General features: G+C 41.9%; 1 protein-coding gene across 4 annotated transcripts in view; it reads left to right on the forward strand.

The window, feature by feature from the left end:
* WDR17 (WD repeat domain 17) overlaps window positions 1-14,875 on the forward strand; it is a 1,003,384-nt gene that overhangs the window by 249,673 nt on the left and 738,836 nt on the right. For all 4 annotated transcript variants that reach the window (XR_014978161.1, XM_085641859.1, XM_085641857.1 and 1 more), the window contains 2 exons: window positions 2,726-2,854; window positions 11,284-11,467. Coding sequence is in view for 3 of the 4 variants with exons in the window: in XM_085641857.1 (XP_085497983.1) it covers window positions 2,726-2,854; window positions 11,284-11,467 (313 nt within the window). In the remaining variant the exon portion in view is untranslated. The remainder of the gene's footprint in view (window positions 1-2,725; window positions 2,855-11,283; window positions 11,468-14,875) is intronic.

The raw sequence follows: 14,875 nt of genomic DNA on the forward strand, positions 1-14,875 counted from the left end.
TAAAAGTATTCATTGTAGTTAGAACTAAAAAAACGCTAGGGCTCGTACATTTATGATGAGAATAAAAATTGTTTCTAGAATTTTCCAGAAAATCATCCAAACTCATGCATTTGCAAAAAGAAAGATGCCGAGCAGATACAGTATATTATTCAGGTCAGGATATATATACTGTACCTTGTATATTTAGCGTGGGTTTTGTTGCTGGAAGATGATCGTTAAGAAATAATTTTTCACACTGGATTTTTTTTACGTGCATCCTCTGTAAATGGTCTTTAACACCATGTCCATGGGTGATCTGGTCTGCTTTCTGCAGCCCGTTGGCATGTGGCTGTAGGCTAATTTATAAACGTATGCTTCCTACGCCTTCTTGTGCCAGGTAGTCTACTACAGGAATATCTATATACTCTTACACACATATATACTGCCTTTCACATATGTAGTTAGTCACACATGTACCACTGAGATATACATTCAATCCCTAACACACCCATACATACACTCATCCAACCATACAGTCCCTCACAGATGCACTCTTAAAACCATGCACCCATAGAATCACCCACTCACACATCTATGCACAGAGTAACACACACCCTACCCACACAAACACACAGGCACCCATACATACTCAGACAACAAATCAATAACCCATATAGACACTCATATAGCTATTCACAAAACCATGGAGCCACTTAGACACCAACACACAGACACATACAGACATTTACACAGTTAAGTCACTAGTCTGCAGTAAGATACATTTAATGACTCACTTATAGAGTCAGTTACGCACCACAGAAAATCATCCATTTACACACTTGTACACCCACTCATTCTTCAACAGGCCTTTCCCTATATTTATTAAACATATTAAAACTGTTCAGAAACACATACTCAATGGATGATGTCATCAGTAATGTCATGAGTGATGTCATTTGAGATGTCATCAGTGATGTCATGAGTGATGTCACTGACCATGTCATGAGTGATGTAATATGTGACATCATCAGCAGTGGAATGCGGGCGCGCGAGTTATAGTTAGCTGAACTAACTATAACGGGGGAATTTCATTGGTTTTGTACGAGTGAAATGTTCAGCTAACTATAACGTGTGTGAAACCTATGGTTTTTTCAGTGAATTTGCAAGGTTTTTTAAATGCTAATTCCTAACTATAACGTGTGTGAAACCTATGGTTTTTTCAGTGAATATATATATATATATATATATATATATATATATATATATATATATATATATATATATATCTACCTGCGCTTGTCTCTTTTCCACACATTTAAGTGGCAAGTGTATGTGACTGGTTTTGGATGTACACTGTATTCAGTGGCACAGGGAGGGTTATATTGAGCCACTTTCTTTCTTTGGATCAAGCCATCTCCAGCAGGTCAACTTTCATAATCGCAGGGTCAGCAACAAGGCAGAGAAGCAGAACCTCAGCGGAACTCTAAGCCTAATTCACAAAGGTAAACTGAGACGAAAGTCTAACTTTACGACGTTCGTTATTCACATAGGGCATTTATGAGTAGTACAGTTAGACTTTTGTATCAGTTTAACTTAATTTTTTGTCTCAGTTAGACTTAAAACCAAACTTTAAGTTATGCTGAGACAAAAGCCTAACTTGCTACTCGTATATGCTCTTTGTGAATACCAAAAGTCGTAAAGTTAGACTTTCGTCTCAGGTTACCTTTGTGAATCGGGCGCATGAAGTTAACTTTTTTACTTGAGGAAATAAGCAGCGCCAGCTCCTCCTTCAGGAAGGACCGAGCAGCATCCAAGCTGATCTGAGTTAATGTAGCTCGTAAACATTCTGGAGTGGGTACAGCACAGTGTGCTTTTTAGATGTATCCATTCCTCTCCCACCCTGGGAAAGGACTTTCTACGGCCTTTTATAGTAGTGAATGCTTCTGTAAAATGTTTGTAAATATCTACAAACATACATATTTTGGGGTTTTTTACCAGTATTTTTCTAGGCACCTTCCTGAATCACACCCTGGGCCGGTGATTTATCCAAAGGACATTCTGCAAAACTAGCAGGCAGGTGGTTTGACAAAGTAAATGCTGTATGCTGGCGGAAATGCCTGCTGATTTTGATTCTCTATCAGGGAGTACAGTTGTGTGTTTTGCACTCTTAAGCTACACTTATGTGTTCAGAAAAAAACCTAACTCAACAGAATTGTTCGTCATTTTGAGAACTTCTCACATTGGTTTGAATTGAATCTATCACATACCGGGATGCCAATTTTCTGATACTTATTGTAGCAGATGATTTAGGGCCTTGTTTACAGTTTGATGGCTAAGATGCCCCTTTAAAATATGCCAGCTATCCCTTCTGCCTCATTCCCAGTGTCAAGGGGTCTAATGCACTTAGAGTACAGCTGCCATGTTTGCGAGGGAGTATCCCATCAACCAAACTGTGTATAGGCCCTTAGGCGTGTATTGTTTTGTGCTATAGAACCTTCTGCTTGTCTCATTTTATTTGATTAATATTCAGAATTACAGCAAATTTCTGTAAATAAGAAAAAGTGTTTCATATTTAATACAATCTAAAATACAGGTATAATTGATTTCAATCACACAGAAACCAATCTATCTCAAATCAAATGTGTTTTTAACAAAGAAATCATCAGTATGGGATGACGATTCTTGTGAGCCTTTTGTCACAGTAAAGCATTGTGTAGTCTAATTTCTTGAACTTTCTTTGTTTCAGGCTAAAATGTCACAGGTCAAGCAAGTAGGCCTGTTGGCCGCAGGATGTCAGCCGTGGAACAAAGATGTGTGTGCTGCTAGTGGAGACAGATTTGCCTACTGTGCTACACTTGCTATCTATGTATACCAGGTAAGACGAGTTCTCTGTTAACATGTGTGTGGCAGTAGAACACACATTCCAATGTCCCGTGCATATGAGGTTTCTTCAAATCTCACTAGCCTAACGTTTGCTGGTAAAGTTAAAACACATGGATCGTTCTTAAGTGAGAGGGTCTGCCATGCGGATTTTGCGGGGAGAGATGTGGAATCCATAAGGATAACTCTTCTTGAATGTCCCAAGAAGAGTGAACCTCATGTTCTATTGCTAAGTCCCCTGTGGACCGATAGAAGATAGTGTGTAAAGGACGTTTATACATCTGATTCATGACAGTGGTAAATAGTGCCCTAGAACACACAGTTGCCTTTAGGAATTTGAAAACAGGGTCAGAAATTAGGTTATTAAAATGGAAGGGTGGTTTCTATACCAACTTAAAAAATAATCTGTTTGGGCTAAAACAGTACTTAGTGATTATCTGCTCAATTCTTGTTAGCTATGATACAATCAGCAGGCCATTCCCTCAACACAATCACATTTCTAAACTAATGTATAAAATCGATGAAAAAGACACCATAACATTTAAAATTCTGATAAGGGGAACACGCGAAATAAAGTAAAGCTCCAATGTAAAGAGTCGGTTTGCGGTTGGCTACACCAGGTGGGTAAGCAGGTCACAGTTTATTATCTTAGGACTTAGTCTTCTCTTGTGAGTACAAGGTTTTCCAATGAGAAAGTTTAAGGTTAAAGTCGTCAAGGGACCTTCGAAGTCGGATAGGTCATCGTCGACCTCATGCTGAAGTCATGGGTTTGGCATAAAAAACCTCAGAGCAGGAAAAAAGCTCAGAACAGCTCAGGATTCTGTAGCTGCCTTGGTCAAGTCACCACCACGGCATATTTGCCACCTTTTCCCGATCTATGGTTTTACCTTCATACTTAGTAATTTTTCTGGTTCTCAAAACCCACCAAAGGGGCAGGACTGAAAGTTGTAGTCGTGCAGGGTTCACAACGTATAATATCTTTATGGTGAGGTCCAACTGAACCAGTTTTCAGCACAGCAAATAGCTCAGTGTGGGACTAATCTGCTTTTACAGCCCACCAAGAGTGCATCGTCCCTAGGGAAGTTTCAGCACCTTGACCAAATGCCTGGGTTCCTACCCCTAGAGTTCTCAGGCAAGCCTCTAGGCACAACAGATCTGTCAAGTTTGAAAGAAAGGCTACGATGTGAGAATTCCATTCCTCCTGCTCCATGTATGTCAATAAATAGGACTCATATACAATAAACCAGAGCGAATAAGAGGATAGAAAGAGTGAAAGAGAAGGAGAGAAGGAGAGACACATTGGTGTCATTTGAATGCTTCTTTGGACCAACAAGAAAGTTGGCAAGGTAATCAGGAATGTGAATCTTGATTACAGATAAATATACATTTAGCCATTGTGTGAATGCAGAGAAGTAACCAAACTGACAATTTAACATTGAGCTCTTCTTGCCAAACTTTTTTATGGATTGCACTGTATTGAGCTCAACGTTTACCAAGACACAGGCGTGGAACTTTTGGATGCCAGGAAAGCCAGTATTTTCAAAATCAAGGAGGAACAAACAGAGCAAGTGAGCAAAATAACAAGAATCCCTCTTAACCATGATAAATACGAAGGAACAAAGAAAAGTGACAAACAAGAAAGGTGAGGGGATCATAATACAGTGTTGAACTTGCTTAATCGAAAAGCCATATAGCACAGAAGAACGTTGCCTGGCAGCTTCTGCATACTGACCTCATGCCGAAATTCTGCCACTGCTTAGATTGCCCTGAAATTGGTTGGCCTAATCCAGAAGTGAGTACATTAAAGGGTTAGCATTCTAACTCTTGAATATAACATTCATTGACTTGTTTTGCATTGCTTCAAGACTACTTACATCCCATTCTCCTGATATGTGCAAGTGCACTTGGGATATATGGTCTACCTTGTCTCTTCTCTTTAGCCGTTTGTGTACTCCCACCAAAGCTTGTGCAATTCCTCTGCATAATGTTAGCCAGACTTTTCCTCAGATTCCTGGCAGCCTTTCTCTAGCCTGGGCTCCTGTTGGGTCCAGTCTTCAGTGGTCTGCAAGGCTGGGACTTTTTAGAGTCAAGAGTCCTTGTGCTTCTTATGTCCCTATAGCAGCTGTCAGACGGCCAACCACTACACCCTTAGAGAGGAGCAGTTCCACTCCCTGAGCGCCAACGGGAGTCAATGGTCCTTCCAGCAGTCAGTCAGAGTCTTTGCAGGATGTTTCCTTCCAAGGAATCTTTTGAGGTGGTGGTGGTTTGCCTTCTGTCAGGACCAGAACTGTTTTTCCCTCCTGAAGGGGCTCGAACCAGAAAGTCTGGAAGTGCCTTTGGAATGAACGTTAGCAGTTCCTGTCCACCCCATATGGAAACTCCAAATCAAAGGAAGAACTGTTAAAGTCACCCTGTCCCAGATGGTTAAAACCGGCCGAGGGACTAGTCCCAGAGGCTAAACTATTGTGCTGCAGCAGTAGGGTTTTCAGCAGCCTGTCACAGATATGTAGTGGGCCTTTTGGCAAGGACTGAGAAGCTAAACCATTTCTCAACTGGTTTTCCCCAAGCAGGAAAAATGCAGTATGATTCATTTTTAAAACTCAGTGAAAAATAACTTGTATTCACTGCTCTGGTATTTTGCCAGGTTGGGATAGTAATTAATTGCTCTAATCAACTTTATTCCAGTTCCTGGAAAATTCTGCTTTACCTACACACAATGAAAAAAGCTGTGGGACAATTGTTCAGTATTATTCCCAATGTGTTTTATGCTATATGTTTGACATTAAAGTATACAAACAAGTAATGGGTGGAATGCTTGAATTAATCTCAGCTACTGGTAATTACTCAGGGATGCATCCCAATCGATCGTTATTTTGCACACCATGTCACCAGTGTAATTGAACTTCTGTATATTTGCCTGCGTACATTGTAAACACAGGCTTTTTTCTGTCCAAGTTTTTACATGACTGTAACATGTGCACAATAGTGTATATGTTGATAGTTGTATAATCTGCCTATATTGTCAGAACAAATATAATAGCATAGAATAAACCCCTTGGGAATAATTTTCCTTTTGTATTATCTACCCAAATTCCACAGGTGAGTATTTTAGACTGGAGCTGAGTGCATGTTGTTTTCAATACATGTTCAACGAAATGTTCTGCTAAATATTTAGTATTGTGTTATGTTGATTTATTATGGTATGCGATCTGTTTACCTAAGTTAGGTTTCATGAAAACAAGAAAACCACAATGCTTCTATGCAAAGCGTCTAATGGACCATCAAGCATTTAAGTAACTCTTTTTCCATGCTGCCACAAGCTGTGTTGGTAGGCACACAAATACAAGGTGTTCTGTAAGGAAACCCCCTTCCTCTAACATGTACTTTAGCATGTTGAAAAGGTATTGAAATGGCCACCAATATAAGGCGAAGGCAGATAGGTGCATAAATATTCCAAAGACATCAACAAGGTTACATTCCCAATTCTACCCACACACACATTGTGACCCATGCCGATGTTTAGCATGTATATGTATTATCACTATAAATGCTATAGATGTAGTAGCTACTTACCTGGCTGCCGAGTCAATAGTGAATTTTCTCTGCTGTTTACTCGCCCACTGGCTAAATAGTAAAAATGATTTACTATTCGGCTGGTGGCATTAAGAATAGCAGAAAGCATTGCTATTTACCCGGCCGCAGGCTAAATAGTAGAGATTCTGCACTGTTTGGCTGTTGGCCTTGCAAATAGCAGAAAAACATCACTATTTACCTGGCCGCTGACTACTTAGTAGCAAGTTTGCACTGTTTGTCCAATGGTCGTGCTGTCTTGTAGTTTCCACCCTATAGTAGTTTGTGGGCAGCATAACAGTTGGGATAGTGCCAGACTGAGTCTATGCACCCTCTTAAACCCTTTCTGCCATCTTTCACAGACCGGACTAATCTTCACCCATCCACCTTCAAACTTCTCTGCCAAGTTTTAGTCCCCATCAGACAGTATCTTCTATTAATTACTGTGTAGCAGTCCCGACTTTCTATTCATTGTGTATACTTGGATTTTTCAACAAATACTTACTAGTTCTACATGTGGGCTGAAGAGGTAGTGGTTTCTAGGGGTCGACAGCATAAGAAGCATGAATACAGACCATTTACAAAAGCAATGCCCTTGCCTCATATATGTGTTGTCCTGTTCCTGGTCTTTTTTTCATCTCTTCCAGTTCCTTCTGTGCCTTCCGACGTTGGTCCTGCTTGTCCTGGTATGCCACTCTTGATACTCCTGGGCCTCTGTGAGTTGAGCTTGGTTGAGATCCCTCTTATCCTCCTCACCCTGGCCCTCTTAGCTCTTGTCGTGCTGGCTCTGGTTACCTAGCTATATCCTTGTGATTCTTCAGGTCCCGTTCTCCCAGTCTTCCTCATTCTCAGTCTGGTTTGCTTAGCAATGGTATTTCTATTCTTGGTCCACACAGTCCATTTTCTCTTCCTGTTTTTTTGGCCACTAGAATTGATCCTTTTGTGTCTGATCCAATTTGTTTGCGTCTTTGCATGCCTAATCCTCTTGGTTCTGGTCCTCCTGGCCATCCTGGTCCTTTCAGGCCCCCTTCTCCTAGCTCTTCCTTTTCTTTCATAATCCTCTTGAGTCTCGTTCATTTGACCTGGTCCTTCTGATCCTTCTCACCCTGCTAATCTGATCCTAGTACATCAGTTCCTGGCCCTGCTGATCCTCTCAGTCTACCTCACCTCTTGTGTCCTGGCTCTCTTAGGCCTTTCCCTCCAAGCTCTTGTCTTCCTGGTTTGCATAAACCTTGACCTCCTGACCCTATGTTCCTTGTTCTCATGATCATGGGATGATCTGGGATATCTTGGTCCCGGCGCTCCTTGTTTGGGTCCCTATTAGCCTCACCATTTTGGTCCTGGTCCTTCTGTATGTCAATGTCCAGTCCCCTCAGTCTTCCTGGGTCTCACTGTTCTGGTCCACCTGACTTCTTCACCCTGGTCTTACTACCCCAAGGTCCAGGTCTTTCTGCTCCATGTGCTACTCTGGGCCCTGGTCCTACGGTCATGGGTCTCCTGGCACTACTAGGTCTGTTTCTGGTCCTCTTAGTATTTATCCTTCTCATTCTCCTTGCTCTGGTCCTCCTGGCTCTGGTCCTACTGGTATTCTTGGTTCTGGCCCCTCATCTTCATTGCTTATTCTGGTCCCTTGCTCCAATTGGCCATAATCATCTTGCTCCTAATATTCCTAGTCTTTCAGGATCTGGTCCTGATCCTCTTGCTCTTTCTTCTCATGCTGCTACATCAACTGATCATGGCTGTCCTTGCTCTGACCGTCTTGGTACTGGCCATCCTGTCCCTCATCTTCCTTGCCATCTTGTTCCTAGCCCTGTAGTGGAAACCTCCAGGGTGTGGTCATCCTGGTCCTGATCTCAGTGGTCCTGATTATCCTTCTCCTGCACACTGTTGTGCTCCTGGTACTCAAGGTCCTGATCCTCTTTCCCCTGGTCTCCTGTGTCACTGGTCTCACCTCCCTGGCTCTCCTGGCCATGACCGTACTATTATTGTTTTTCATAGTCCTTGCACTTCTCGAGATTATGTGTCCATTGGTCCTCATGCTCTTGGTCCTGGTGCTTATAGTTTGATTTCATCTAGGCTTAGTTCTCATGGACCTGGCTCACTAAACGTCCTAGCCTTGGTTTCCTTGATCCTCGTTCTTCTTGGCTATTGTGCTTGGTATCATAAACCTTGCCTATTTGGTCATCCTGGCCCTTCTTGGTTTCCCTAGTCTTGGACCATCTGGCTCTGTTCCTCTCTGGTCCTGTTGGTCCTGGCCACCTTGTCCTTGTTCTTCTCACCCTGAACCTCCAAACCTTGGCACCCCAGTTCCCTGTCCATCTGGCCTCTTGTGTCCTGGCCCTCTTAGACTTTGTCCTCGTGGCTTCAGTAGTCTTGGTACTCCTGGACATTTTTCTTGGGTTTTTAGTTCTACTGATGCTGTGGCCATTTATCTTGGCCCTTTTGATTCGGGTTTGCCTTTTTTGGGTCCTCTTGAGCCTGGTCATTATGGTACTGGCCTCCACTGTGCAGTCCTTTTCCTCTCCCCACTTGATTATCTGAGCTCTGGTCCCCTAGACCTTCATTTTTATTTTTTTAGCCCTGGCATGAACATGATCCTTTCAGTTTACCTAGTCCTTCTGGTCTTGGCATTTATACCTTTGGTCTTCCTAGTCCCTGTCCTGCTGATCCTGGCTTCCTGATACTACTCCCCTTGCCCTCTAGGTCCTAATCCTCATAGTTCGTCATGCTAGCCGTATAACTTACTGACCCTGTACTTCTTGAACTGTCTGAATTTCATTCCCATGTACTCCTGCACTTTGTCCTTTGTATCCTGGGTCTTCTGTTTCACAGGCTCCCGGTCCTGGACCTTTTCACCCTGTATCCTAATTCTCACTAATCAGTCCTCCTGGTTATGCTCCCCTGGTTTATCCATTCCCCTGGTTTACCTGTCCCTAGTCCTTCTGCTCATGGTTCTCCTCGTCCATATAGTCCTTGTCTTACTTCTGGTACTTCTTTGCTTGCTCCTCATGCATCAGGTCTTCTCGTACTGGTCCTACTGACCTTGGTTTCCCTAGCCCTCCCAGCCCCCAGTCCTCTTACCCCATCCTAGTGCTACTAGTCCTCCTGGTTTGTCTGTTCAACCTTGTACTTGTCAATCTGACCCTGATCCCCCTAAACATGGTCTTTCTAGTAATGGTCCTCCTGGAGCTCGTATTCCTCATTGATGTTTCATATAGTACTTGTCACACTGGTTTAGGATCCTCCTGAGTCTGACCCTCATTGACTTTCTGATCCTGATCCCACTGAGTCTGGACTTCATGGTCTTTTATATCCCCCTGGTGATTCTAATATTTGTCGTTTCTGGTTGTGGTCTTCCAGGTTCTTGTCTATTTGTTTCTGGCCCTTTGGTCCTCCTTGATCTGATCTCTGTGGTCTTGGCACTCCTGTCTCTGGTCCTTCTTTCCATTGATCTCCTGGTACTGGTCCTCTTTGATCTGTTCACCTGGGTCTGCTACTCCTGGCCCTGGTTGTCCTCATTTCTCTGGTCCTGATTTGTGCACTTCGACCCTCCTCATCATTATAGTGCAGAGCCTGCTGTTCCTTTACCCCTGGTGCTTCTGTCCCTTCAGGCCCTTGTCTACTAGGCCACGATTCCCCTGTTGCACATCTCCTGGCCCTCCCGGTCCTTCTCACCCTGGTAGGCCTAGTCCTGGTTATCCTTTCCCTGTTCCTTATCATCCACTTGTTTCTGGTTCCTCTGGCATTGGTAATACTAGTCCTCATAAATTAAATCTCCCTCGGCTTGGTTTTTCTTGTCTTGGTCTTCGTGACTCCAGTCGTGCAAGCCCTCCTGGTAGTCCACTTTCTGGTCCATATTCTCCTCTCCTAGTTGTCATCATCTTCCTTCTACTGGTCCTAGTGCTTCCTTCCCCAGAACCCCTCCACAATAACTTTAGTCAGGTACAACCTCTAGTCCTGTCACCCAAAGGTGCCCTTTTTTGCCTTAAAGATTTCTTTTACTAAGACATCTTTGTCGAGGACAGAAATGTTCAGTAGAGATAGGACCTTGCTTACTGAAAGCAATGCTTATCATGTTAAAAATCAAAACTACCATTCCTAAGATACATTGTGCAGGTGACTAAAATGTGAGTGTGGCTTAATCAGACCAATAGACATCTATGTCTGAAACCCACTCTGCAGGGCGAATACTATGAATAAGTGTGTTTATTCACAGGCAGCAGAGTGAACTCCTCCTGTGAATTATCCAGATGTATTACTTATCTATCTCCTGCTTTCACTTCCCCATTCCACAGAAGCCCCATTACTGTGTCTCACTCCATTTACCTCTTGCAAGTTTCCCAAAGCACTGTGGCCCAAAACTCCAATAGTCTACTGTATGTGTTATCTGGGGCCCAGATACCACCTATCTGTCTGCATTCCCTGTTTGCTGCTGCTTGTCGACTGCTGCTGGGTTGCCAGGTTTGAAATACTAAGCAAGCCAAACTCCCCTTAAAAAGAAGCCTTAAGCTACCACAAGGTGTTCCAATCCCAAAAAGAGCCCAGTCCTCAAAAATCATTAAAAGCAGGATCAGGCACATTGGAAAACAATCTATTCTCATGAGTGCATAAAATATTTATGTACCATGCTTTAAAACCATACTCATTATATAGCAGAGATTATGTACTATTTGGATGGTGGCCAGGAAAATAGCCATTTTCTTTATTTAATGGTACTGCTTATATAGAATACATAGCTGTGCAGATTATCCTGCTAGGCGCTGGGACATTTACTGTACCTTGGGTCTACAATTCATGATAGTTCTTCTTCCTCTGTGGTGTGCTGGTTTTCACAAAACAACTTTTTTTTTAAAGCTGGACCACCGTTACAATGAATTCAAACTTCGTGCAATAATGTCGGAACATAAGAAGACGATCACAGCAATTTCTTGGTGCCCACACAACCCCGATATGTTTGCAAGTGCCAGTGCCGATAATCTTGTCATCATTTGGAATGTGTCCGAACAAAAAGTCGTTGCAAGGCTGGATAGCACTAAAGGTAATGGAAGCGGCTGATTTCAAATACTGAACTCTTGAGTAAAATAGAGTATTGATACTAAAATGTTTATGGTAAGAATAATCATTCACCCATGGTGGGAAGATATTTTCATTTTAAAATATTCTTTGCCTCATTATGGTAGAAACGGCTTGGTGGAGAGGGATTACAGAAAATACCTTCTTTACTCCCAGGCAGACAAGACACTGAATCAAGTAGATTGTTTATGTTGCTCAGATATGAGTTTTCATAAAAAAAAAAGGAAAAGACAAGAGGCGTTTGGCAAAACAGGAACACATTGATTTAAATAAACGCAACGGCCGGTAGAGCATTGGCAGAGTAGTCTCTGAAGACCGCCTCAATATACAGACGTTTTGGCCAATCATATATACAGTTCGTGAGGTACAATAAACTGATTTCACATTCTTAGAGAGTATGTGGGTCCGGCCTTAGTGATAAATTATAAGTACAACCATCTGATAACGGGGACGCAGGTGGCTCTCGACCTCGGGGAGAGCTAGTGTGGGCTAGTGTGTTTATGTCTAGATGTACAGCATTGTGATCACTGTGTGTGGTATGCATGCTGTGTCCTGATCGACTCAGTTTTCTTAACTACATGTGTCATCTAATTTTGTCATATTTTGGAAACGTGAGCTTTTGGCCAAATGTGTTTTTTTCGGGGCCAATTTTCTCAGACCTGTTTAAGGTGTAGCTGCCTATCTGTGGGATCGATCAGGGTTTTTTCTGGTTGAGCGTTTGTCTTGGGCTGAGTGTAACCCCACCTGTGATCTGTAAATCGGCAGGCCTGGGATTGGGTCGCAGGGCCTGTCTAACCAAGTATCTCTGAATTCAACAGCAACAATACGAGTTTGTTATTGCGTGTACAAAGATCATGGCTTTCAGTGGTATCATAGTTACTGAAATTCTGATTATTGTGGATACATTTGTCACAGTGCACATCGACATTGCTTTTACTAGCTTTGACATTGTTGTGCGTGCATGGTTTATGGACTACATTGACATTGCATTCATTGGTATTGCTGCTGTTGTGACTGCATATATCATGATGTACATTGACATTGCATTCACTGATATTAACATTCCCCCTTCTATTTTAATTTTTAGCTACATCATTTTCCTTGTACGTCAAGACAGACACATTATTGATACAGTGTGTGTTGCTGTAGTGTCTGCTATTCTTTCCCTAGCTATTTGCATACTACCTAATCTGAGGACTACATCTTAACAGCAGGAAACCCCCATTCGTAGGAAACCACACAACAGTAGTACAAAAATGAAAACTGGAAGTAATGATGTAAATTATTTGGAAATCCACAGGGGGATTCAAGAAAAAATACTATTAAACCAGTCCTGCTTAGGGGCACCTCCCTCCTTCTTCATATCAGCTTGTAGATGATGCAGTGCTTGGATGGCAAGAGCGAGATCCTTTCCACGAATTAAAATACAACAGGAAGAACCTATTTTGGCACACACCACACCTTCCATCTCAGTCATCGAGTCCAACATGTACCAAGGTTGCATCACCATAAGGCGGAATGCTCTCATTTCTTTCTTTTATATATATATATATATATTTTTATTGAGCAAGGAAAAAAAACATTATTGGATACAGCACTACATCATAATCAAAAACAGGCAAGAGTTTTAACACTTGGAAACTAACACCTAGTAATTCATTGCAAAGAAACAGTTATTCTTTTATGGAAAGTTCATTGTGCTAACATGCTTTGATAAGCTACATAAATCCTCAGGTGGTCACCAAATGCCATGGTGCTTATCCATTATGAAAAACATTGAGGACCACTTAAACCAATCTATTCCTGATACCAAAACCTTATATCAGAAGAGTGAATTCACTCTCAGTTCTTTCTTGATAGCATTTAGGCCGAGATCACTGTCATTGATCATCTTCAACATTTCACACCTAGTTATTTGTAACCAGCGGGCATTTGCCTTTGTTTGCAAGGCGAAGAAGGGTATCGACCCTCCTGCATCGACTTGAGTTTCAGAAAACTGTCTAAATTCTTCTGGAATGTCCTTGTATCGAGCCCAGCCAAAATACTTAGCAGATCTTCTTCAAACCTGATGCAATAAAGTTGTTTTGTTCTGCAGCGGATGTTGGGACAACTCAGACATCAGGGTCAATTGATTGGGTGATGTTTAGTGTGTATTCAGCAATGCGGGTATAGTTCTGGCAGGTTTTACATCGAGGTGGAGAGGGGGAGGTTACCGCGTTGAATTAACTCTTCACAGTGGCGGAAAGAGGTTGAGGGTTAGTTATTGTGTTGATCACTTAGCTAAAAGGATTAACTGTGTAGGTTACAGCATGCAATGTTGTAAATACTTTTACGAGTGATAATATGGAAAATTAACATGGGTTTTATTCTATTGTAACAGCTTCCCCTGACGAAGGGCAATTAAAGATGCCCGAAATGCATTGGTAATAAGATTTTTGCTGCAATTCATGAGTTCAATGTCCTGACGCACTTTAGTAAGAGGCCTGGATGGGCACAACTATTTTGTTTGAAGCTTATGGATATTTGGACAACTTTATCGTTATTAATCAAGTCAAGTTGGAAAACAAATGAATATTTAAAATAAACGAACTAAAATTTGAAAAGTTTGCAACATATTCTTTCTGAAGCAGTGTGAATGGGTCTGCAGCTTATTCATGCTGCATTTTGTTGATTCTAATACATAATCCGCGCACTGAGGTGAGGCGCGGCCCCAGACTGCACGCATAAAATGAAAAAAAGGATTATATCGATAACTAAGATGAAATGGATAAAAAGGTGTGCAACGGCTTCTTTCCATGTGCATTTAGAATGAGATTTTTGCCTCACAAGCTGTGTTGCACCCGCCAGTGAACTGGAAACTCAAGATGAACGAATACAGTTATTTGAACACCTTGATGATGAAAGTTGTCATCATTCATGGATAACCATAAGAGACTCGTGTATTTTGTTTATCTGATGAAATGGTAATATCGGAAAAGCATATCGTAACCGTATGGATATTTGCAAGTTGATGCTTAGCAACAACAAACCTGCATCATTATTCAATACATTAAGGCTGTTTAGTGTTTATGTTACAACCACGGTGATTGCATTTTAAACGTAATGCTTACGTTTTAGCTGAAAGTATAAAATCGTCATGTGCTTGCAAAGATTTATGGGACAAGTAGTATTGAAGAACTGATATGAAACGTAAGGCGGAAATACGTGGACTAAAGGGTGTTGTTCTTTAATTGGTTGTAACTATAGGCAAGATAATCGTAGCCACAGGTGTGATTGGCACACAAGCTAGAGTTTAAATAGCGCTCGCAGCAAGAGCAAGTCAGTTTGACCAGTTAAATGAGAGACGGCACGGAACAGATATGAACAATATTTA

This window comes from Triturus cristatus, chromosome 2_2 (assembly GCF_964204655.1).
Source record: "Triturus cristatus chromosome 2_2, aTriCri1.1, whole genome shotgun sequence".
Classification (NCBI taxonomy): Eukaryota; Metazoa; Chordata; class Amphibia; order Caudata; family Salamandridae; genus Triturus; species Triturus cristatus.